Raw genomic sequence first — 25,654 nt, forward strand, 5'->3', positions numbered from 1 at the left:
CCCATTTTTTACGTTAAGTGGCGTTTGGCCATTAGTCTTCACTCCTTGTGTAGCCCCTTTATACCTTCTAGATACCTGTATATACCATGGTAATAAAATCCTTAAATCTGTACAATAGGGGCACCCAAAGGGGAAGCTGTATTTAATGAAGCTATTAGTAATAAAATTTTATTTTTACCATGTAAATTTCATCTGAACTTCCAAGATTAGGTTGAAACATTCATAAATATAATCTGTAATAGTGTAGAAATTTACACTAATCGTGTGATGAGGCTTCTGCCCAGTATGGTGTATGCCCCCCATGTACCACCAGAACAGCTCTGACCCACTGAGGCACGGACCTACAAGAGCTAGGAAAGGTAACCTACTGTATCTGGCACCAAGGGATTATACGTACAGCATTCAACATGATGTAAAGTATAAACATGATTCATCAGACTAGACAAACTTCTTCCATTGCTCCAAGACCCAGCTCCGATGCACATTGTAAGCTCTGACGGCAGTGGCCAGCATAAGCACTGACTGGTGCGTTCAGTCCCCTTTCTATCATACTGTAGACGGCATTAACAGCAGCTCTCCTGTGGGAGCTGCCCAGATGGATTGGGCATCTATTGTCTGGTCACCAGTATTCATCCTTTTGTTGGGGGGCAGGTATTAACCACTGCATAATGGGGAACGCCCTACAAGGCCTGCTATTTTGGAGATGCTCTGACCCAATCATTTAGCCAACAGAAAATGGCCTCTGTCAAAGTTGCTCAGATCCTTATGTTTGCACAATTACATTGCTTCCAACATATCTACTTAAACACTGCACAGACAACCCAGGGGCCACAGGGCTGCATAGTTCATTGCTACAGCTGGAAATTCTTCTGGCAATTAGTTCCCAAGTCTGGGACTGCCTGCTATACTATATACTTACATCTGTTTGGAACCATACGTTACTTACTGCTAGGACTGCAATATAGGTCCAACACTGCATCAATAAAAGCAATTTAAAAGGGAGCAGAGTTCCTCAATATAAAGGATATTTTACGGTTATTAATATCCTTACCATAGCATCAGAGTTCTACATACATAAGGATGATAGATACAACCATTTTACTATAACGTTTATACATTTAAAAAAGGTCCCATTGATATTAGATAGCTCTTTCATGTATTACCATCTCCTTCTGTGGTGGGCAGCGTGTTGGTGGTGCTTTTCTGGAGTCAGCTCTCACCCAATAAGCAGCAACAGCCATTACGCTGCATCTCCACCAGACAGACCAGGAGAACGCAGGCTCCTGCGCTAGACTGTACCAATGCACCTGGTAGGGGGAAGGAGTAAGCAATCCCAACCTACAGTTTTAGCTTATCAGGTGCGCTAGCTACAATGAAGCACCTGTAATGCGCAATGAGAAGACATTCCACAGGTGACTGGTCCTCTTTAGAAAAAGGAAGGGTTAACTAGTGGCCTGTAGTTATCGGGCGCCTTCTGGGGGTGGTTTGTCAAGCTGCTCCTACTTGGGGGTGTCAATCCCCTGGTACAATTGCAAAAGGAAAAAGAAGGGGGTGGGTGGAGCTCTATGAACAATAATTGGTATGAGATCAATTTATAACATGAAAAATGTATTTCTATAATAAAATGATCAATTTGTGCAGTGCACTAGGTAGGTATATAATATAAATAACATTTATGGCACAATGTATTGCACAGAATATAAAGTAATACAGAATGTTAAAAAATGTACATTAATATGAAAATAAAAAGATTTTTGGAAAAAAAGGGTCTAATACTTATGGTCTGAAGTCCCGTTTCACCCAAGGTGGGGAGACATCTCCATCTACGTCTCCCCCCCTTGGGTGAAACGGGACTTCAGACCATAAGTATTAAGGGCCCCATACATCAGCAATTAATTGTGACAATTTTCAGATATGGAGATGATTGCCACAATTAATTTTAGATGTGTGGGCTCCCCCTTTTGGCAATCCCAATCAAAATCGCCAATCGATTGCTTAATCAGGTTTTTAAACATGTTTAATAATCTGGTATTATCTGCGGATCTTTTTTATATGCGTGTGCATTCCCAATTCGTCTTCATCTATTTACATTATGAACAGCTGAAATGACAATCAATTGGGCAATTTCCAGATATGAAGATGCAATCTTTAGATGGAAAAATCTGCCGATCACTGAAATAAATCTGTAATGTGTGGGCAAAGTCAGATGGATTGTAAAATCCATTTATCTGGCAAAAAAATCCCTGGATCTGGAAATCCATAAATTGTGATTGCTGATGTATGGGGCCCATTGGGCCCTTTTTTCCAAAATCTTATTATTTTCATATTAATGTACATTTTTTAACATTCTGTATTACTTTATATTCTGTGCAATACATTGTGCCATAAATGTTATTATATTATATACCTACCTAGTGCACTGCACAAATTGATCATTTTAATTACAGAAATAAATTTTTCATATTGTTATAAATTTCTCATACCAATTATTGTTCATAGCGCTCCACCCACCCCCTTCTTTTTCCACTGGTCCTCTTTCAACTTAACTTTTAAAAATTACAGTTTATTTAAAATTGAGGAAATTATATTTAACAGTTTAAATAAATAAAGTTCCACACACAGGATGGGGGAAACTTATTACGCAGTACAGGGCATAAAGTTGCCCATAGCAACCAATTTTTATTACTTTATAAATGCGACTTCATAGCTGATTGGTTGCTATGGGCAACTTAACCACTGCTCAATATCCATCTCTCTCAAATCGCTAGTGGAGAACACCGGAAGCACCCTACCCAAAACGACAGGCTTGCTGGTAAACTACAGTATTTATCCCTGCTGAAAAAGCAACACACATTCTAGGAGAGAATATTTTTATTTCATCAGAGGACGTACAACTAATCTGTACCTTACAGTCAGTGAATAAAATGCAGCTCTGTGCGCTGTGGAAGGGCGAACACAAGAAATGTAACAAATGGAAAACAAAAAAAAGGAAGATTGCGCACTTTATATATACATATACACATGAAAAAAAAAAAAAATTATAATTTGGCGCCAACAGAAATGCTCAGCCTGAACAATCAAGTCAGTCCACGGCTGCACATCAATGTTTTAAAACAAAACGATAGAACGTGTATTTGTATACCCATAGCGTCAATGGGGAGAATTCCATATTTATTAACAGTGGGAATCAAACAATGGTCACAGTGAATCCTACGATACATAACCACCCAGCCTGCAGCATCTCCCAACTTAACAATTCTCAGCAGCTGTAGGTAACCATCTCCAGCGCAGACAATAGTAACGGCAGGGCTCCAGCAGCTTATCCCAGTGTTCTGTGAGTGTCTCAATCACAAGACACTCACTGTAGGAAGACCAAACTAGGCTGCCGCAATGGGAAATTACGTGTGTTGTGTGTAGATGTGCCGGTGATTACCCACATTGCTATGTTCAACAATTTCAAATTTGGTTTACAATACACAGCCACACTTAACTTCCATTTCAACTGTGGCATACAACTCCAAGCATATCGCTAAGCATTTCTTCTGGGTAGAACCCTCCTACTTCATATCTCTGCATAGAACAATGTGGTACAGTGTAGATTTACCGCTACACTCCTGGGACAGGATTGGCCTCCGGGTAGCAGCACGTAACGGGACCTGGCGTAAAAGCGGCTTCCGTTATTATGCTCGCCATTACAAGTGCATATTGTAGGTTCACATAAGTGTTCTGAGAAGTGACGGAAAAAATAAAATCATGTATGCGGCAAGGATGCGCTAAAAAGCCGTAAGTGAAATTCTAGACAAAAGGTAGATCGTGTCGTCACCACACATATAGAAACACTGCTTACGACCCTATAAATTGGCTTTTCAGCCATCAAAATAAAAAAAGTCATATTGCATTTGGCATTTAAAATGTTACAATAGGTATGTACAAGTAAACATTTCATATATTATATAAATGAAGTCTTAAGGCAATATAAAAATCTGCTGACTTTGGTGCTCTCAGATTCTGAAATAGGAGATTTCTCGTTCCATTTCCTGCAACAAAGAATAAAACAAAAGTTAAATAAAGCGATACAAAGAGGGGACTAGAACCATTCAGGTCAGCAGCTAAATAGCTAAATACAATGTTCATAAAAAGCTTCAGAAACGCCTTTCATAAGTCAGTGGCGCCTACCATGCTTTGGGCCCGATTCAGACCTTGCGAGCAGGTAAACGCCCCCCCCACGTGATAATCCCCACATCTGCATGCGAGTGAATGCGTATGCTTAAAAGTCCACTCACATGCGGCTTCAGAAGGGAAAAATCATTTGATGGTCGTTCGCCTGCAAGAGTACGCCCAGCATTTCTGTGGGAACGCCCCTACATTGCTGGATGTTTTCCTGCTGCCACCCTCCCACTATGGAGAGAACTCCCCCCCTGGCCAGTGTGAAACTTTGCACATGCGAATTCAGCCCGCTGTACGCGGATGGGGATCAGCCCCTTGGTTACACACAAGACCACCTCATTTCTGTATACAACATCTGTGTAACATTCTGATGCTAGTGATAAATCTGAACAGAATACCAATAAAAAGGCACAAAGACGTCTGCTTGAAAAGTATAAACTAATTCTTAAAAACTCTAGTTTTACCTGTACAAACTAACTTTTGAAACTATCTTTACAATGTATTTATAAAAAAACAATTCTTAAACCAAAGCACAAAAAAGTTTCAAGGATTGTGACTACGAATCAAGCAAAAAGTGCAAAAATAATCTGGCCACATTATCAGCATTGCAGATTAACCAAAGTAGTTAAAATGGATCACTGTGTGCTCAGACCAAACGTATGTAAGGAGGCTGGGACTCGCTATGGACACCGATATCTGATATCGCTAGTATACTCAGATTTTTTTTTTTTATTCCATGGACTCTAATCTAGCGAGATGGGGATCCTTTAAATTCCTTCGTGAAATGAAACTAGAGATGTGCAGGGTCTGATTTACTCTGATTTCAAAGCAGGATCTTCTTGGCTATCCCAAACCACATGACAGTTGATAGCCAATAAGATCCTGCTTTGAAATCAGAGTACATCAGAGCCTGCACATCTCTAAATGAAACCGACTTGAATACTACAATCTATGTATTCAACCTTTCAATCGTCGAGGGAAAGAAGGATGAATTGGAGAAGTTGTCTAAACAAACCAACCAACACTTGTTATTTCCAAGACCGTTAAAGATATACGATGGCTTGAAGCAGCGTTACTTTGGGCAACCTCTCCACTTTCTCTCTCCAAGGCTTGATATATCTCCCCCTAAATACTCTCGGAATGATTGGTCTTCCGATACACTAAGTGCATTCCAACATAGACTCTTTTTCTAGCCGCCCGATCTCCAGTCTATTCAATTGATGGTGGTTATCGCGCTCATTATGATTAAAAAAAAAAAAAAAAAGCTTGCCAGTCCCAGGGGGTGAGAATTTATATGCAGGCACCTAATCATGCCCGAACATAGCTACAAATGAAAAGGTACATTGAGCACCATCTGCTGGCTGAACTCCCCCTTTAGAGATTTGATGGAGCAATTGAATTGGTGGCGAATTGAAATGTGAAAAAGAGCCCGCGCGGAACATTTTGCATCCTGGCCAGTACTTTAGTTGAGTTCAGCAGATATCGCACCCATATAGACCAGATTTAGCTGTGTATAAAGAAAAAATTCATGGGAACAATTTAATTGCTCTGTCAGGCGTCCATTAACTGTCATGGCTATTAAAACAGTTGAATTCCACCTGAAGCTCACAAAGTATACCTAGAACATGCTCAGGCCATGGTATAATCAAATTAACAAAAGGCAGAGGCTTCAAAACCCAAACCTGTAAGGTCAATATGTGCTCTCACAGTCTATTACATGCTGCAAAGCGAAGGCTGCATCTGTTACTGCCCTTCAACAGTGTGCAAAACGCACATCACACCGACACACCACAAACACCTACCTGTAGTAACTCTGCTTTGTCGTAGTCTTTGCGATGTCTGTAAATACACTGGCTCAGTACGGCGTATAACTTTTCCAATTGTAACACATTATAGCCACTGCTTTTATCAACAACTTTGTTCAAGAGAACCTGGGGAAGTGGAGGAGAAACAAGAGACTCGTGATGTTGTGCAGAGGACATGGATCTGAAAGTAAAGGTGATCACCCCTTCAGCCATCTAAACAAACTAAGTCCATAGGCAAAACGGAAGAGGTGCAAGAGACCGTGTTTAATAGCTCAGGGGTGCTGGGCAATAGTTTACACATGAAGTTAAAACGGGAGATGTATAAAAAACAAATATTTAATTACTACTGAAGGTGATGCTGGTAAAAAGAAAGGACCTCAGCGCATGTGTTGCCTTGGACAAAGACCTTTTCTATCAAATATAGGGAGTAGAAATATGAAGTAGTGATAAAAAAAAAAAAAGAGAAGTGCACCAGTAGAGAAGTGAGCCATGGTATCCAATCAGCGGCTACGTATCATTTTAAAGAATTTGCTCTCTGAAGAAGCCGCCAACCATTATAGGCGGAGAAACGAGTTAACAGCCCATCTGGTACCAGGATTCACGACCAACCGTCTGCGGTGAATTAGTGTAAGGACAAGCTCCAGTAGAGTGCTAACCAGACGGGAGCAATCATTTGGGGACGTTACACCCGGGTGGCCCCCATGCAATGCCACACTTACCTGGCTTAACACAGTGGAGTGGTAACTATACGAACACTATTCGCAGCAGGAGTGCTAATTCTATTACTATGAATTAACTCTACTAAAGCCATATGCCAGTCCTGTGCATAATATTCTCAGTTATTAACATCTAAATAAGAGCCTACAGCCTCATGTCTCTACAGCCGTGTATCTAACGGAATCTTAACATTTATTTATTAACAATCTGCATAAACTTCAGAGACTCAATTTCTTCCTTCTTCATTTTACTAATTATAGTGGTGGAATTTAGCTTGAACCATTTACCTTTAGGGTTTTTAAACCTGTTTAAAAGTATTACTGAACCAGCCAGTATTTTATTAAATAAGTAATTATTTCAGCGCAGTCTCTTCTCAATTATTGAATACAATTAATGTTATTTCAAAAAGTTAATTGGTTGCCTTAACACTTCCCCAATTTCATCACGGGTTAATACATCAGGTTCATAAGTTTGTGGCCTAGTGTGTATACACCGATCTCTTTTACAACTTGCCTTCAGCTGCTGGTGATCGACGTGAAAGGTTGGTGCCGGCTCAGACAGCATGTCCATGATTCTGTCAACGTTGACGAGATGCTGCTGCTTGACTTGCATTTGTCGCCCGCGGGTCATTCTCAGGACGCCCACATCTAAATCACAGAATGAGAGATCACGTGATTATAGAAAAGTGTTTTCACTTCTAGAACAGAATCAGGAGCCCGAATCTTCACGTTTAGAACGGAGGTAAAGAACACACACACTAATATATATGTGTGTGTAAAATACACCCCCGGTCTCCCTTCAGTCTCCTTCTCTGTGGCTAGGGTTCACAATCTTATCCGCAGGTCTGTCATACTCCGGTGGAATCTGATTGTTCTAACACAGCAGCTCCTATCTAAACTGATGGACTCACTAACAACATATATGGCATTAAAGCCACGATTAGAACGGAGTCTAGAACCTGGATGACTTACCGTGTAACTCTACTGGAGCCACTACTGTCATTCATGCAGCGGAATAAGCACAGACGGAAGGCACTGAATACTGATAACTGCCCGTTATGGACCGTACTAAGCAAAACTACAACGGTTATAGGACATACCATTTGGTTCCGCTTGGTGACCATTTTCTGGTGCAGACTCCTCTGACGGTTTCACAGGTTCTGCGGTTGCAGGGGCACTAGCTGTATCTGTACTGGCTGCGACTTTCCCAGATTCCTTTGTTAAAGGTTCACAGTCCAAGGCATCAGTCTCTGCTTCCATTGAGGACTCGTCTATGAGTTCTAGTTCAGTATGGTCTAGACTAGACCCTTCAAGGTCATGGTCAACTTCGCTCTCTGTATCTTTGTCCATCTTATCGCGCAGAGACGATCTCCTCTTTTTCCCACCAATACAGCCTGAACTCCAGCGGCTTTTTCGCTTAGGTTTTCTTTTCACTACGGTTGCAAAATGCAAGAAAGCAAAACAAAACAAACCTTGTATATAATTTTGGATTTGGAACAGTAAAACATAGAAGGCTAAAACATTCTAGAAGTTTACTTTGTTTAATACGTGCGGAAAAACAACACACACATGCTTAAAACGGATGTCTTAGAAGTTATAGTGGGGCAGATGTATTAACAAGAGATAAATGCAACGGCGATAAGGAGAGATAAACGTCCAGCCAATTAGCTCCTTACTGACTTTTTTCACACACAGGCTGTAACATGGCAGTTAGCAGGTGATTGGCTGGGCGTTTATCTCTCCTTATCACCCTTGGATTTATCTCTTGTTAAAGCTTAATACATCTGCCCCAATGGACCTAGTGATCTGAAGGAAAAATCCTTATATCCCAATAGGAGAACACTTTGTTACTGCAATCATGGTGAAGTACGTTTTACAGATACACTCCTACCTGCACTGGGCGTACTTGCTGCTACAGGTGCTGCAGATCCTGCCGGCTTCTCAGGGTGCTCGGTGTCGGTTTCCTTCGGGACGTTAGTCTTCGGAAGTACATGGTAATAAGACGGGGCGTATTTCGCAGCAGAAAAACCTTTAGTAAAAAGGGATTTTAAATTAGTTTCCCAAAAACAACAAAATACAACTCTACAGATCCATCGGACAACTTTAGGGTCAAGGGGACATAAAAAATGTATTACTGACCACTATGATTTCACAGTCATGCAAGGGGGACATTGAACTCTGGTCCAGGACATTGAAAGAACCAGCATCATAAATGGGAAATCAGGAGGGTATACAGTCGTAAGGTTGACACTATTAAGGTGGACATACTTTGGGTCGACCACTGAAGGCTGGCAGGGTCAAGACAAGCATTAGGTCGATATGGGGTTTTCCACTTTTTTTTTTGAGCCGTCAGGCAGTATTTCACGCCCTACCATCCACTAGGGTGTGGAGGGACAAAATAATAGTGTGCCGAACGTAGCGAGGCACCCTGCCCCGAAGCATGGCGAGTGCAGCCAGCAATGCTGTGCACTTTTCAAAGTCGACATTCGGGGGAAAAAAAAAAATAAAAAAAAATCATTTCGACGTTAGGCATGTCAACCGTTATCATGTATCAACCTTCAGTGGTTGACCCAATGACCCATAACCATCAGGAGGAGGGTGGGAAGATAAAAAAGTAGTTAAAAAAAAAAAAAAATCACTTTACTATCTTTATCCACTTCAGTGGTGGGTTGTTTTTTGAGAGCGCTCCCCACTGGGTAAGTTTATGGGGAGCGCTCCCTTTATTAAAAAAAAAAAAAACACTGCCTCCCTGGGACGGGGCAGCACAGTTGAACTGTCAATCAGCCGCTACCCGGACCTGTGCCTCGGCACACCGTCCCCGGCTTGTCATAAGCCGACGCCGTGACTTCAATAGAAAACCCAGAGGGGAGGGGGAGGGGGGGGGGGAGGCGCAGCAGAGGGGAGGGAGGGAGCCGGCCAGCGCCGAAGCTGCCCGAGTTCAGTGATCTAAACAGTGGCAATCCCGAGAATTTTCTGGGCTTGCCAGACTGGGCACTGCCCAAAAAATTCTGGGGTTAAACTGCAAACATGAAGGAGACTAAGTACCCAGGGATCCGGTATATGGGCCCAAAGGATTTTGCCAGGGTACCGAGGAGGAAGCTCTGCAGCATTTCTATAGAAGTTTAGCTCCTTGATGCTTAGGTATTCCAGAGCCACCACACCTCACAGTCCCAGTGTCCAACAGGACATTATTATTTTTTTAATCAACATGAAACCTCTCCATGCATGTTAAGCATAGTCTACAGGTTTCAGGGATACATAGGTATATAAAGATTTACCTCTTTTTTTACGGGATTCTTGAATTTCTTCGCAAAGTTTCTCGAATTCTTCATCCAATTCCTGTTTAATTATGGCATAAGTGGCATCTTTTAGAGTGCAAGCTCTATGGCGGATTAAACGGTCTGTCGGGGAAATTACAAAAATACTAAATTAGACATTCATCTTTAGATATTGGGTTAAGCATTGTAATGTTTAGTAACCGTAACATGAGATAGCACATGGTAACTCACCCCCAGGGTCCTTGTCTGGATTGTACTCGAGTGCATTACTGCATATTAGATCAACATCTTTTAAATATTCTCTCACGGTCTGATACTTGTGTAGATCAATTTTGCTTAGGATAGTTGAAAGGTCCATTGGCTGGGCAATAACCGTCACATAATCCGGAACCTGGCCAAGACAAAAAGCACTGAAACGTTGAAGGCTACAACTCACTTTTATCCTCATGTACAAAAAAAAAAAAAAAAAAGCCCAAAAAAAAAAAAAAAAAATTCCAAATACAAGTTAATATATGCACATGTATGCCACAAGAAAAAAGGTGCAAGAACCATTCTAACACATTACCTCTTCAAGGTCCACCGGCTTTGTAAAAGCTCTGAAGCGTTTATCAATGGCAAGCCTGTGGGTGACGTCCCTCAGGAAAAGCCTCAACTCACGAAGAGACTCTTCTTCCTGCCCTTCCAATCGCTTCAGCTCCTCTGCGGTCAGTGGGCGTGGCTCAGGCACAGGGGCGACCGGCAACACCTCCAGAGCATGCAAAACTAAGGATCGGAGACAATTTGTGTTTATGCTCTGGAGATCTAACCCAACATTTTAAACACCAACAGTTTCCAAACCCAGGTTTACCAGATAGGACTAACCTGCCTTCTTTTTGGAAGCAGGCGGCTTAGCAGCTTGGTTTAAAATAAGATCTTCAAAGAACGCCCTCCTGTCCTCCTTGCTGGGCAGCTGAACCGGGACAACTTCTCCATAATCCTCAAGGAAAAGTTCTTTCAGCTAAAGGCAGAGAATTAACGGTACATTATCTTTGCTCTAACTTGAAGTTGCCAACCAAGGCACAAGCTGTGAATATTTTAGAGTTTGCTGGACTGATAATGAACTAACTGCCATTAGTCCTTTATTATTCTATTACCTCAGAGGGCAAACGTGAATAATCCACATCGCTCGTTGCAAGCAGGAGGATCGGAGAGAAGGATGGGATGTTCTTGAGCAGTGTGATGAACGTTGCCTTCAGGGTGTAGCCAACGGTCTCCCACCACAGATTAATATGCGGAATATAGAGGATGCTTGGAGCAGTTCTTTGCGCTTCACGGAAATGCTGCAGATAGACCGGTTGCAAGATCAGTCACACAAACATCATAGAATATTCTCCAATCATAGCACTCCGGTCACATTCATTATATCATCCCTGATGAGCATTCAAATGGCTCTGGAATAAGGCGTAAAGCTGTTCTTAAGGGCTCAAGCCATTTCCGCTGTATTTGCCAGGTCTTCTAACTAAACTAAACTAAACCTCAATGGATCCCATTAGTTTGTGACTGCACCAAATATGTGTCTCCTTGCATTTTGCTATGCTCACAAACCATAAATTACTTTAGTAGGACACTAATACACCTTTCACACCGCACTTTTAAAATGGTATATTGCCATTTTAACACGTTTAAGGCTGCAGTGGGAAAGCGCCAGAGTTGATTTACCGGTTAAAGGTAACCGGTATTTCAACACGTTTAAAAAGCAGAGTCCTACACGTTTCAGAGATGTTTTTTATGCAGTGGGAATGGCTCTGAAACGGTATTTAGCAAAAAACAACAGATTCCAGACCTGTGGTAGGCTGTCCCCTGCGTTCTGCCTTGAAACGTGTTGAGGGGATTAAAACGGGTTGACTGATGTGAATGGTATTTAAAACGGTAATCTAGTGCAATGTCAAGACTCAGACCCGTTTTAAAATAACATTTTTTTTAAAATACCGTTTTTTACAATGTTTAGGCAGTGTGAAAGTGGTATAGAACTATTGGGTACAGAGGCTCAAAAAGAAATCTGAGCACTTTAAGAAGTCATTTAACCCAAGTCAGAAACTCCACCCATTCTCTAGATCCGTCAGCCAGTATTTGTTTTTTTTTTGCAGCGTCCTCACAGATTGGATTCCTAGTAATCCAACCAAGGGACTCCAATGCAGTTTCCCAGAAATGTTCCTGACGCAGAGCCAGGAATCTCCACTTTCATCCAAGTACAGAAAAATAAAAGTACAGCGTTTAAGGGCAAGTACTGCAAGCGGATCCCCGCCCTCTAATTAGTGTGAGATGTTAAATTTATACTGCACGACCACATAAAAAAAGGTCCCATTTGAACAAGTTTTTACAGGAGGCGTAAAACGCTCAAAAGGGAAAGTTTGCAAACATCAATATCACGGTACGCAGCCCCCGCCAGTCTTACCTGTGCACAGGTCTCTTCTGGGGAAGTCACGCTAACACCAAAAAGAACAGCCAGATCTAGCGTGTACACCGTGAACTTCTCCAAAGCATGTATGACCGCCGGTGCCAGGTGTGTGCCTTGACCTAGTCCCGGTCTGCCGGATAGCAAGAGCCGGGGTCTGTAAGATGTTGGCTGGCGGTTTGCGTTCCTGGATCAGAAGAAGCAGTAGAAGAAGCATTTTATAATGTGCACGAATTTGTAAAACACAGGCCCAAGCGAAACCATAACTCCATCTCCGTTATAGTCTGGACAATAGACCATGGGGTGGATGTATTAAATGGGCATCCATTGTGCCAGTATCGCTCTTAAGGTGCCCATAGTCTAGTTTGACTTGTCTGAGCCACACGTCTGACCTGGTTTCCTTTGAACTCCTCCGGCAGCTTCCATACGAATTTGCACTGGATGTGCCAGTTTTAACGTGCGATAAACATAGACTGCCGGGGAGTTCAAGGGAAGTTGGATGTGATACATCGCAAGTGCTAAAAAGCACCTGTGATGTGTCCGATTGCTCAGATCCTGTATTATCCTATGTGCTGCATGTAAGATCTCAGGTTCCCATATGATGAGCATGGGAACGTGCATCAGATTCAATTTCAAACCCCTCAGATTTGCCCAGTTTTCACCTGATATATTGGGCCAATCCCCCCCCCTCAACAATCCCCGTCAGCCCACACTGCACATCAGCTTAGTAATATACACTGACCCACCCCAGCCGGCTCCAGTGCATATAAACGAGATCTCCCACTGCACAGCCCGGAGCCAGCAGCAACAGCATCCAACACAGTGGCTGTCAATAGGACAGCAATAGATAGCAACATTAACTGTTCCAACACTTACACAGCTACCTGACCGTTCATACACGGCCATGCAAATCGTCATGCTATGGCAGGGGTGGCCAACCGGTCAGAGGTAAAGAGCCAAAAAAGATCTGTAGTCAAGCCAAAGAGCCAACAACATGCGCGCGTCGAAGGTGTGCGTGCCCAAAAAAAGGGGCGTGGTCTATTTGGAAGTATGCCGCACACCAAAGTACCCATTACACATGATGCTGCACACTGAATTGCCCATTATACATAAAGCTGCACATCATAATGCTGCACACTGTAATGCCCCTTACACATGATGATGCACACTGTAATGCCCCTTACACATGATGCTGCACCCCGTAATGCCCCTTACACATGATGCGGCACACTGTAATGCCCCTTACACATGATGCGGCACACTGTAATGCCCCTTACACATGCCACACATTATGCAAAACGTAATACCCCCACATACTGCCACTAGTAGTGTCCCTTAATCAATGCCCCCAAAAGTGCCACTTACTGTAAATATTTATATGAGGTCAGCCCAGCCTTCGCTGCTGCAGGTAGAGACCGACAGCGGTGCAGCTGCTTCTATGGGGAGAGGAGCAGAGCGCACCAGGGCTCCTGCTCCCCTCCTGGTGTCCCTTCCAGAGGACATTTCAAATATTGTGCGCACTGTTGTTGCACCATTAAATGATGGTCCGTGATATCGGGGGAGCACGCCGGCATCACATGGTTAATGGGGGGGGGGGGGGCGGTTTGCTACTCCTGCAGGAGAGGTGGATGCTGGGAGAAGAATGGAGCGGAAGCTGCAGGCGTAGCGCTGCCTTGCTACACCTCAAGCTAAGGTCAGCTGCAGCGCAGCTCTCAGGGTGCTGCCTTCCAGAAATAGCCGCATCGGCGGCCAGCGCTGCGGCTTCTCCGTTCCAGTGGGAGCAGGAGCCGCACATTATCAGGGGGAGAGCCGCGGGTTGGCCACCCCTGTGCTATGGTATCAGATCATTTAGCACAGTACACCATATAAATACATGGGGGGGGGGGGGGGGGGAGAGAGTGGTGTCATTGCACATAATGTGCACAGATATAACTTCTCCCCCATATCAACCAATGAGGGGCTGAAGGTTTTGAAAACATTTAAACAGGGCATTAACATGAGAATTTGTTCCTTCCGTGCATTGAGACGATGGGTTATGGAAAACCCAGGAGATCGGGATAAACATCTGAAGTGCATGAATCACTTTCCTGCCTGTTACACGTTTTAGGGGTCCAAGAACAAATCTCTCAAACAAACGGTCAACTTACACACTGAAGTGAAGAAACGGACGGCTCTCTTTCTGTTTAGTGTTATTAAGTTTCTGCAGGAATCCGTTCTCAAACACAGAGGGTCCTTCCTCATCGCTATACAGCAGGTCCTCATCCAGCAGGTTACCGGCAAACACTAAAGATCGGAAAAAGTCATGAGAATTCCATAACGGTGCGGAGAACCGGACCTAGCATCCCTTGGCCATAGAACATTAGAGACTTCACTTTCTCATACAATAAAGTTCTCACGCGACGATTTATATTCCAACATGGAAAAGCAAGTCAAGTGGTTACGTGCATGAAGAGGGTTTAAACCAAAAAATATACATATATTTTTCTACACACCGCATTCATTCTTTTTGTTGAGTCCTTCATCTACATGTGGGAAAACTTTCCATAAATCCTTCAGAATGTTTTTAAGGGTGTTCTGGAGCAAAGGCTTGATAATGGGCGAGAGGGCCCGCCCGGGCGACACCTGGGCCCTCTGCGACGCCGGCACAATTTTCAGCATGGCCAGCATGAAGTCTCTAGCAGTGATTTTGATGGAAGACACATCCAGCACCAACTTGTCCGTTGTGGTGTAAATCTGGGGGTAGCGCTTGCGGACAGCGCACAGGGCTGCTTCCGCGCACACAGATTTAATGTCTGCCCCACAGTACCCTGCAGACAAGAGAGAAAAATGTAAATAGATGTACAAACTACACAATTCTACATAAACGCTTCAGTCTATCAATGGCAGGAGATCAGCTGTTACAAATCCCCATGTAATGCAATACTTACCAACGCACTTTTCAGCCAGTTCTTCCAGAAACATCGCTGATGGCTTTGGAACCCATTCTTGCGTGTGTATTTTTAGGATTTCCAATCTTGCCTAGTAATGGAAACAATTAAAATATTGCAAAATTACGACAGAGGGGCAGGAAAGCAAAATAAAATTTCAGAAGGAGTATAAACTGGCAGGTATTTATTATTATTTAATACATATTCCGCAGCGCTTTGCAGAGAATATTTGACATCAGCCCCTGGCCCCAGTGTAGCTTACAATCTATGTTCCCTACCACATGTACACGCACGCACATTTATTCCAGAGTTAATCTTTTGTTAGGAGACAATTTTGGATTGTGGTAGGAAAACCGTAAGGGGAGAATATACAAACTCCACAGTTAGGGAATCGAACCCATGACCTCAGCGCTGTGAGGCAGTAATGCTAACCATTACACCGCTGTGCGGACAGTATAAAAAGGTAGGAGATTTGTGTTAAGATTCAGGAGGCCTTCCAGGAGGCCTTCCACCCTTAAGGACCCCCCATACATTACTGCGACTTCTCAGAGGGGAGAAGTTGAAGCCGATGCTTCTTGCGGTGCCAAGGACCTTCCCGGTAGCAGGATCGCATGCGATATCGAATGCAATCCGTTTCCCTGCTGCCAGGCGGCTGTCCAAGTCGAAAGAGACGGGACCACGTATCGGAGCAGATCTAATGTCTAACATTAGATTTGACCACTTTACAACAAATTGCTAGGCGCGATCTGTTGGAATCGGGTGAAAAAAAATCAGCCAAAATCGCACTATGGCCAGCATTACTCTAGTGCATTTGCAAGCCCCCATTTATACAGCATGGAATGGAACACTGTGCTTGAGGACCCCCCCTCCAGCCGAGTGTAATGGTTAGACACAATGGTATAGTAGCTATGGCACAGAGGGCATTGGGGAGCAAATATGGTTTTACCTCTCTACACTATATAACAGAGAGCTCATCTGGGACTGTATGTTGATCCTGGTAATCTAATGCTAGCAGTAATGGTTAAGAACTGTACTTACGTCTCTGTCTGGCAAACTGAAAAGAAATTCTCTGTCGAACCTCCCCGGCCGCCTGAGCGCTGGATCAATGGAGTCCAGTCTATTGGTTGCTCCTATGACAACAATCTCCCCTCGTGCGTCCAAACCATCCATAAGAGCTAGCAGTGTGGAAACTATGGAGCTGAGATTACAGAAAGAACATTCAATGTATTTAAGTAGGAATAATCGAACAACCCCCTCCCAAAGCAACCGCCAAAAGAAAAGTAGGACTTAGGTCAGCAGAATGTAAGTCGTAAATGACAAAGGATTTGGGGATTGCAGTATAAATGCTTCAATTCAAGCGATTAGTTCTGTACAGTACAGAATTAATGCCCCCCCCCCCCCCGACACTAGTCTTGGCCCATGAGTTAATGCTGGAGAGGGCTGGACAGGGTGAGAACACTGTAGATTACCTGTGGATTTGGTCTTGCCTGCTGGATCGGACGGGTGCCAAGCCATCAATCTCATCGAAAAATATAATTGATGGTCGCATTTGATAAGCCTACCGAAATGAGATTTCATTTATTTATTGGGAACATAAAAAAGGTCACATGTACAACAAATTTTGCGTACAGAAAGTAATTACCTGATCGAAAAGCAGCCTCAGCTGCCGCTCAGACTCTCCAACCCATTTACTCAGGCAGTCCGCTCCTTTCCTCATGAAGAAAGCGACTCTTCGATCACCCACACTGCACTCATTAGCCAGGGCTCGGGCAACCAAGGTCTTGCCGGTGCCGGGAGGGCCATAGAACAAACAGCCTCTGTCATCAAAATAACCACAAAATAGATTTAAGTCCGGGGAAGTTTGGGACAACAAATAGCTATACTAGTCTCACAATCCGGTCATCGAGGTTGCAAGACCCGAGGTAGAAGTGAGCCAGAGGAGAAGAGCCCTATGGCAACCAATCAGCACTGAAGTAACTGCTATAATTTGCATAATATAAAAAAAAACTATACTGAGCAGCTGATTGGTTGCCATGGCCCACTTTTCCCTTACCACTGCTTCATGCATCTACTCCACTGCATGGACAAACCTACCTTGGAGGCTGAATTTTAAACTTTTCAAAGACTTCTGGGTAGAGTAAAGGGAAAACCACCATCTCTTTTAGAGAAGCGATGTGTTTGGAGAGGCCACCAACGCTACTGAACCGCACCTGGGAAATAACAAAGGCCACACGTTCAACACAAATTTGTTAAAGCCAAACAACCCCCCCCCCCCCAAACAAAACAATTAGCGATACCCAAAAGGTTTCTCTAGCAAAAAACTTAAATGCTAACCAACACATCCCTTACGTTACAGAAAATCTAGATAAATACCTACACCACACAAACACAGTACAGAGACGCTTCTCCGACTTACAGTTGTATCTATCTGCATTGGATCCACATCTGCCAGGCTAGCGCCAATTTTCATGCGGTCTTTATGGATTCCCTTTAAGTCGTCTCTATGTAAGTTCATCGGCAGACACCTTTATTAGGGACAGAGAAGAGAATCACACACAGAATCCAGCAACAGCATGAGTATTGCTACAAGGGCACAAACTGATGGTCATTCATGACAGCAGCTATACTTGTACTACAGTCAGGAGGACGAAGCTACGAAAGGTGGCTTAAACCGCGCCCTATAAATCTGATCTGTACCTGCTGATCGCTTTGTTACGGCTCCGGTTCACACGCTTTTCAAAGTGTTGTTCATCATCAGAGGAAGAGGATGTGGAGTCACTGCTGTGTATAGCATGTCTTCTCCTAAAAGGACAGATGCGTGAAACACTGGACGTCTCTGGGCGAGATGTACTAAGCTTGAAAAGCGATAAACCACCAATCAGCTGTTACCTGTCATTTTTAAAATCCAGCCTGTGACATGACAGTTAGGAGCCGATTGGTTGGTGGGTTATCACTTTTCAAGCTTAGTACATCCAGCCGCCTGTGCGCAGCCCCTACCCCAGAAACGGCCCACTAGGTTACAAGTCTTGGTAGATTTGCTCCTGAATTAAGCGTATATTACCAAGCTGTGCATATATTCCAGGTTAGGGCATTTCAAAACAGAAGCCCAGTTTTTTTACTTGTCAGTGGAACATCTATAACCCCCGGCTACTATCCGCTGAACCATAAACCAGTGTTGTAGACAGTCATGTGCCTTTCTTACCTGTTAATGCGCCTTTTGCAGTAAGGACTCCTCGGCCCAGCGGATCCAAATCTATATCTACGTCGTCGTGTAGGAGATGGCGAGCTGGTGTAGAACATGCCGTTCTTCTTATGGTTTCTGGGTTCTGCAAAAAGGGTTGCAACAGTCAGAAAACCAGAGCCAGACATAACCCGATCAAAACACATTTATAAGGCCGTAGGTAACCCGCGCGTAAAAATACATCGGACCATTGAAGGACACGGAGACCAAAGACATCCAGGAGTTCGAGCAGTCTGAACTCCTTTCTGTCAAAACCCCTTAAGCCAGACTGTACGTTATTAACCAAGCACCGCTGGACAGAAGGGGGATGAAACACAAAAGGGCGACAATGTCCTCTCATGCCACAAGTCAGGCAGCATTTATAAATAAGGGCATAAAGGATGGGCCCCCAATTGATATAGAGAAAAGGATATCAACCCCCATCTTCTCATTCATCCAACTGGTAGACACAAACCATAGGGATGGTTTCTACAGGAGGGTATGCTCTGAATTTTATGGATGAAACCTGTTTTGAGATGCACAGATTGCAAGCTGTAAACCTTGGTGAAGGTATGTACAGATTACCAGGTTGCCTCAGTGTCAACTGTTACCAGGCACCACGGTGTACCGCCCAGGGCTGTGGAGTCGGAGCAAATTTCGAGTACCTGGGGTCGGAGTCGGCAAACAATGCACCGACTCGAACTCCGAAAATTATAATTAATGACTTCTCTACTGTAAGAATAAAGACCAATGCATGCAGTGCCTCACGTAACCGCAAAACGAACACGTTAAGTGACCGTGAAAAAGCATGCTTTTCATGTGCTTCACTATATGGCACGCAACGCACAATTCGGAGCACCAATACTTATAAATGTATTCTCCCTTGTAGTTTAAAACTTATTTCAAACGTTCAATAAGGTTTTCAATACCTCGAAAAATTCATTCAACCAAGCTCTCCCACCATACGCACAACATCTTTTTACGCGGATGAAGATCTTGTTTCATGCGCAGGGTCGTTTGTTTACCTTGGCTAAGCCATTCCTTACGCTGGTTCATATTGATGTACAGGCACCATTTTTCGTCGCCAGTAACGATTCGGTAAAGAAATCGTTCCTTGTGTCCGTGAATTGAACGGTGACGAGCAAGCAAACCAGCGGACAAACATTGTGTTTGTCCTTTGCTTAAACTATTCAATACAGTAGACTGTTGGCTTCCCAGCCTCTAGTTTCTGTAGTAATAATACGTATGTTGCCTTTCTTTCCTTCAAGGAATGTATCAAATACATTCGCATATTAATACAAAGGAGGCGGAGTCGGGGGCAGCCGTACGAGGAGTTGGAGTCGGACCATTTATCTACCGACTCCACAGCCCTGGTACCGCCCGAGTCCGGAGGTAAGGCCAGGATGTTGGAACATCGCTATGCCTGGCGTATGGTGGCATTCATTTTCCGAGCAATTAACTGAGGCTGGCTAGCTAAAAACGAACAAAAAAAAAAAAAGGTACTCTTTACCTAGAACGGCGCCCGCGATCAGAATCGCGGGCGTCGGGGGTAAAAAAGCGCGGTAATCGCGGGCATCGCGGGTAAATCGCGGGTACATCAAAATCGGGTACCCGCGATTACCGCGATTTTCCCATAGGGAACAATGTTAAAAAGCCTGATTGACCGCGATTTTACTGTAAAATGCCTCAATGCCCGCGATTTTCCCATAGGAATCAATGTTAAATGGGCTACAGAGCCCAAATAGCCCCAATTAACCCTTAAATGTCCCCCCAATTTTTGTACGCCACCCCACGATCCACGCCAACCCGAAGCGTGGCGAGCGCAGCGAGCCCGCGAGGGGCGGCGGTACGCGTCCTCCGACCTTTTCATGCCCTACTATCCACGTCGGCGTGGAGTTGAGAATAGAATAGTGTGGCGAGCGCAGCGAGCCACCGAGCCCGAAGCGTGGCGAGCGCAGCGAGCCCCGCGAGGGGACGCGGATACCTTCACAGGTAAACGCGTCGCCACGGACACCTGTGAAGTCCGCGAGGGGACGCGTATAACTGTGAAGGTATCCGCGTCCCCGCGCGGGGCTCGCTGCGCTCGCCACGCTTCGGGCTCGGTGGCTCGCTGCGCTCGCCACACTATTCTATTCTCAACTCCACGCCGACGTGGATAGTAGGGCATGAAAAGGTCGGAGGACGCGTACGGCCGCCGCTCGCCACGCTTCGGGTTGGCGTGGATCGTGGGGTGGCGTACAAAAATTGGGGGGACATTTAAGGGTTAATTGGGGCTATTTGGGCTCTGTAGCCCATTTAACATTGATTCCTATGGGAAAATCGCGGGCATTGAGGCATTGAATGCAAAATCGCGGTCAATTAGGCTTTTTAACATTGTTCCCTATGGGAAAATCGCGGTGATCGCGGGCATCGCGTCGCGGCCGTTTATGTGCTGCCCGCGATGTCGCGATCACCGCGATGGGCGCCGTTCTAGGTAAAGAGTACCAAAAAAAAAACAGAAATGGAATTCAATAGGATTATATTACATTACTACATCCCAGAGGCCTAGTCAGGTGGCAGCAGAAGAAATACTACCATATCCCAGAGGCCTAGTCAGGCGGAGGTAGAAGAACTACTACTACCACATCCCAGAGGCCTAGTCAGGCAGAGGTAGAAGAAATACTACTACATCCCAGAGGCCTAGTCAGGCGGAGGTAGAAGAAATACTACTACATCCCAGAGGCCTAGTCAGGCGGCGGCAGAAGAAATACTACTACATCCCAGAGGTCTAGTCAGAAAGAAACCATGCTTTTAAAAAAAAGGACATAAGTGTCTTGGTTCAAATAAAACTTTCAAAATTGCTTTAGAAAGGAAAGATGGCTGGCTTGGTCCATAAGATCACCCTATTAGAAACAAAGATCAGACATGGACTCCGTATCAGTGTACCACGTCCCCTCACATGGCTCACCATGCTTGGTGCACAGTGCCTCGCTGTGCTTGGCACAGTAATATTAACACTTTGATAGTAACGTATGAAAGAAAAAAAAACAAAAAACCTCATGTCGCCCACAAGCGAGTCACCGTTTTGTCAATGTTGACGTGAGGTATGTCAACAATTTCAAGATGTCTCAATTTCGATCTAAACAGATCTATCAATTTCGATCTATTTTGAGCGATAATTTCAATCTATCCAGTTACCGCATTACCCTATGCAGGACATTCCCAAAGCTGTCCATGAAGGGAGGGGAACACCCCTGTGCAGTGTGCACCATATTACATTGTCTGGAACCAATGATGTAAAGATATATATATATATATATATATATATATATATATATATATATATATATATATATATATATATATAGATAGATAGATATATACATATACATACACACACACACACACACACACACATATACAGTAACTTTTCAAAAAACTTGCACATAATGCCAAGAGCACAGTTGTCCAGCAGAGGGGCCATGCCTTGCCCATCACAAGGCCTATATCATCTGGTTAACCAGCACCCATGCAAGACAATCTGCCAGGCAATGATCTGCTTTGAGTTTTGCCAGTCAGTTGTGTAGCTAGCAGAAAAAAAAGTCACCCAATGGGATACCACTCCACAGTTCGGCTTGCATAAAGTATTAAAGCTTGGCCAGTGCCCAGCAGATCCCTGTATCTGACTGACAGCAAGCCTGGGACACCACTGAAATGACCACTTTGTCCTCATGACAGCACCGAACTTGCGCAACACAAGCGAATGTAACCAGAGGAGAACACCAACACCACCTTCAAGGTCATCAGAAGAGCAACTAGGCCCGACCTTGCCAAGCTGTGGTTCTCCGGCTGTTTATTTAAAGCTTCTTATATAGCGCAGCAGATTCTCTTTACAATTGTACAGTGATAAAACAAACTGGGTAACCGACAGACTTGGATGTAGAAGGGTTGCGAAACTACACATCCCAGCATGCATTGCCACAGGTTAAGCATTCCCTAATAGCAAAACTGTGGCAAGGCATGCTGGTACTTGTAGTTTCATAACAGCTTGAGAGCCACAGGTTGGCCAGGCCAAAGCATAGAGGACGGACGACAAGTTAAAGCTCTTGCCGTTTCCTGTACACCATTATCTCACATTGGTACAAAATAAAATAATTCTGATGACACAATTAAATGATATCAGATACTGGATATCAGTGTACTCTTTTCGTACCTTGTAATGGGACTTGATATGGTACGACAGTTTTTCTCTGTCTCAGTTCGTAACGTTTTTGATTGTCTTCTTCACCGTCTTCATCCTCATCTTCGTCTTCATCATCTTCATCCTCTTCTTCATTATCTTCTTCCTCTGAGGACTCTAGCAAAGTGGACACGATACTTCGTTACAAATACAGACCGATCAGAAAACATTCCCAGAAAATTAAAGAGACACTAAGCCTGAAAGCTGAGAACCTAAAGTTCCGTACTGTATATCTGGGTCACCCCTCCCAATACAGTATTAAGAGGACTTTAAATAAGAAAACATCACTAAGACAGGAAAGTCATTTTCCATAACAAGGATCTGCAGGATGAGAAGCTATGGGGAGGTAAAGTATTACTTTACTTACAGATGGGAGATGAAAAAGGTGTTTATTCCTTTCAGCCTATGGTGATGTTGGTTTGGAGGACTCGGGCACCAAGGAGATAAATGAAAATCTCTTTTTATACTACTAAGTTTTATTTTTCTTTAAACAACTTGGGCTGCCAGTGCCCCAGTATGCTGCATGGCTCCCGACAGCTCCCTCATCCTCTCCCAGCAGCCAGACCTGTCGGCAGCTCTCTCAGACCTCCTCCCAGCATGTAGAGGGAGCCGCGGCTGAAGACTCGGTAATGCAGCTCCCACCGCCGGTGCTTGAGGCAGCACCAGCGCACCGGGTAGCCGCGCTCAGTCGTTTCTGGAGTATCCACTAGACCACCAGGTTGTTTTCAGGCCGCTAACAGGCATTATGGATATCGAATAGCTGGAGGAGATGGTATGGCTTTTTTTAAGGGGGTGTGTGTGGGTTAAGAAGACATACACAGGCAGATCTCCGTTGGAAGTGTTCACAAGTGACGTATCAATGAGATACAACATTCTTATTACTGTATTTAATACACATGTAGTGTCACAGATGGGAGTGGAGTATCAATATACAGAAATAATGACGGGCTCCTGGCTCACCTCCACTTTCCTCTTGGTTGTCTGTGGTTTCTTCATCAAGTTGTGGAACTTTACGTTTTTGCTTCACACGGGAATACATATCGAGGTTCTCCTTGGGAAAAAAAAAAATACAACTTAGTTGCATGATCACAAACCAATCACAGGGACCAAGATACCAAACTGGTGCCACTAACTAGTATTAAAATCATATTGGAAGAAAAGGGGATGAATGGTACCCCAGAGAACAAGAGGTACCAGTACGTTACTACGCTCAGAAAAAAAATGACCACCTAACTTCCCATTCCAAATGGGACTTTCAGATATTGGTAAAGGGAAGAAACCCACAGAGGTTACATCCTGTAAGAGTTATCACTTAAAGAAACTATTTCTAGTTCATCACGTACTGCAGGTATCAACAATAGGGTCGATGTAGGGAGGGGGATGGGAAGACTACTTGATTAGGACAGTGTTCCCAAAACGCTGTCCTCAAGGCACGCAAACTGCCCAGGGTTTAAGAATATCCATGCTTGAGAACAGATGGTAGAATCATGGTATAAATCAAATTAAGTGCCAATTAAACCACCTGTGCTCAAAAGTAGATCTCCTTAAAGCTTGTGCTGTTATGCCAGATACACCCTGGTCGATATAGGATATATTTATGAACAATATATCGTGTGTACAACCAATAATGAAAGACATATCGGCCCCGCAGCACAGCAGATGCGGCTATATGAACGATATATTGCTGCCTATGTACATATTCAAATGTGTCATTTTACACAGATAATGCTGTATACATAACCAGGATGATAAAAGATTTACTTCTTCAGTGTCATTAAAGACCGCAATGTCATCGAGCTCCCGCAAGCGGCGACGGCGCATCTTCTTCATGTCATCCATTTTTTGCAGAACAGCTTCAGCGGTGCTGAAACAAAGACCCATTTTAGTTGCGGAAATACTAAGTAGTCAGCGATTGCAAGACAGTAATCTCATATCTTGCGCAACACTGTTCTGCAACATTAAGCAGACTTACACGAGTTCATAGCAGCCATACAACTACGGCAAAGGTTTTAGCTGCCACACTGACACAGTTGTGTATTGGTTTTGCAGTCAAAGTATTTATGCCAAGGACCATAAGGACCATCAGTGTCTTACGGTGGCTAAATGGCTGTAGTGCTGGGTACCCATTACACAAGGTGTACCCTGCGATGTAAGGAGCACCAGGACCCGGCATCAGTAAGTCCATTCACAGTTTGGCTCTCGTTAGCGTGCATCGTCAACAATACAGTGTGCACACTATATGCACAGAAATAGCTAATATCTTATTGCACAAAAATCTAATGTGTACACACTTTTAGAGGTCTGATTTCAGTAACAAGAGATACAAAATAAGGAGAGGCAATGGTCATTGGTCAACTGGAGAGGGAGTATGTAGGGACAGAGGTTGGAGATGTAGAGAGCAGCGGAGTTAAGGTGCGTACACACTGGCCAATATATCAATGTACTATCGGCCAGAGTGTACCATCGATATATCTGAACTGCCATGACCGCAGATATATCTGTCGGCTGTGCAACACAGCCAGTGCCAGATTTATTGGAACATCTCGCTGTGTGTACGGGCGATCCAATGCATGTCCACCAAATTTGGGATGTCAGTCCTGATGGATCGGGCAGTGTATATTGGGAACACACTGCCCGATCCCTCTGTAGATACATCTGCATAGCGATTGGTGTGGAGATATAGCTATTAGTGTGCACCTAGCTTCAGAGACGCCCTTGTATGCGAGGCGTGTGAAGAGTGTTCTGTCAGGGAATGGGATCAAGCGCAGATCTCTTGAAGGGACTTTGCAGAAGTGGAGCAGGAGGGTAATCAAGACTCAACAGCAAACATGACTCAGTCGGCTTATAACCTTGACTAAGCCTAGGTGATATAATTAGCAATCGAGCTC

The 25,654-nt window shown here is 44.1% G+C and overlaps 1 protein-coding gene across 2 annotated transcripts in view; it reads right to left on the reverse strand.

Annotated features, from left to right (window-relative positions):
• Positions 1–2,853: 2,853 nt before the first annotated feature.
• ATAD2 (ATPase family AAA domain containing 2) overlaps positions 2,854–25,654 on the reverse strand; it is a 28,185-nt gene continuing 5,384 nt past the window's right edge. Inside the window, exons 5-28 of one of the 2 annotated variants that reach the window (XM_083186761.1) lie at positions 24,528–24,630; positions 23,727–23,814; positions 22,740–22,883; positions 18,530–18,653; positions 18,025–18,129; positions 17,744–17,852; positions 17,422–17,537; positions 16,970–17,144; positions 16,797–16,885; positions 16,366–16,525; positions 15,328–15,418; positions 14,893–15,207; positions 14,548–14,683; positions 12,401–12,587; positions 11,100–11,285; positions 10,828–10,963; positions 10,532–10,728; positions 10,198–10,357; positions 9,967–10,089; positions 8,580–8,717; positions 7,789–8,121; positions 7,203–7,336; positions 5,970–6,098; positions 2,854–4,037 (exon numbers count right to left, since the gene is read on the reverse strand). In XM_083186761.1, coding sequence (XP_083042887.1) covers positions 4,002–4,037; positions 5,970–6,098; positions 7,203–7,336; positions 7,789–8,121; positions 8,580–8,717; positions 9,967–10,089; positions 10,198–10,357; positions 10,532–10,728; positions 10,828–10,963; positions 11,100–11,285; positions 12,401–12,587; positions 14,548–14,683; positions 14,893–15,207; positions 15,328–15,418; positions 16,366–16,525; positions 16,797–16,885; positions 16,970–17,144; positions 17,422–17,537; positions 17,744–17,852; positions 18,025–18,129; positions 18,530–18,653; positions 22,740–22,883; positions 23,727–23,814; positions 24,528–24,630 — 3,514 coding nt within the window. In that variant the 3' untranslated portion in view covers positions 2,854–4,001. Of the gene's footprint in view, positions 4,038–5,969; positions 6,099–7,202; positions 7,337–7,788; positions 8,122–8,579; positions 8,718–9,966; positions 10,090–10,197; positions 10,358–10,531; positions 10,729–10,827; positions 10,964–11,099; positions 11,286–12,400; positions 12,588–14,547; positions 14,684–14,892; positions 15,208–15,327; positions 15,419–16,365; positions 16,526–16,796; positions 16,886–16,969; positions 17,145–17,421; positions 17,538–17,743; positions 17,853–18,024; positions 18,130–18,529; positions 18,654–22,739; positions 22,884–23,726; positions 23,818–24,527; positions 24,631–25,654 lie in introns of both variants that reach the window. The other variant, XM_083186760.1, reaches the window with a different exon arrangement.

The sequence above is a fragment of the Crinia signifera genome, chromosome 5, assembly GCF_055691185.1.
Source record: "Crinia signifera chromosome 5, ASM5569118v1, whole genome shotgun sequence".
Lineage (NCBI taxonomy): Eukaryota > Metazoa > Chordata > Amphibia > Anura > Myobatrachidae > Crinia > Crinia signifera.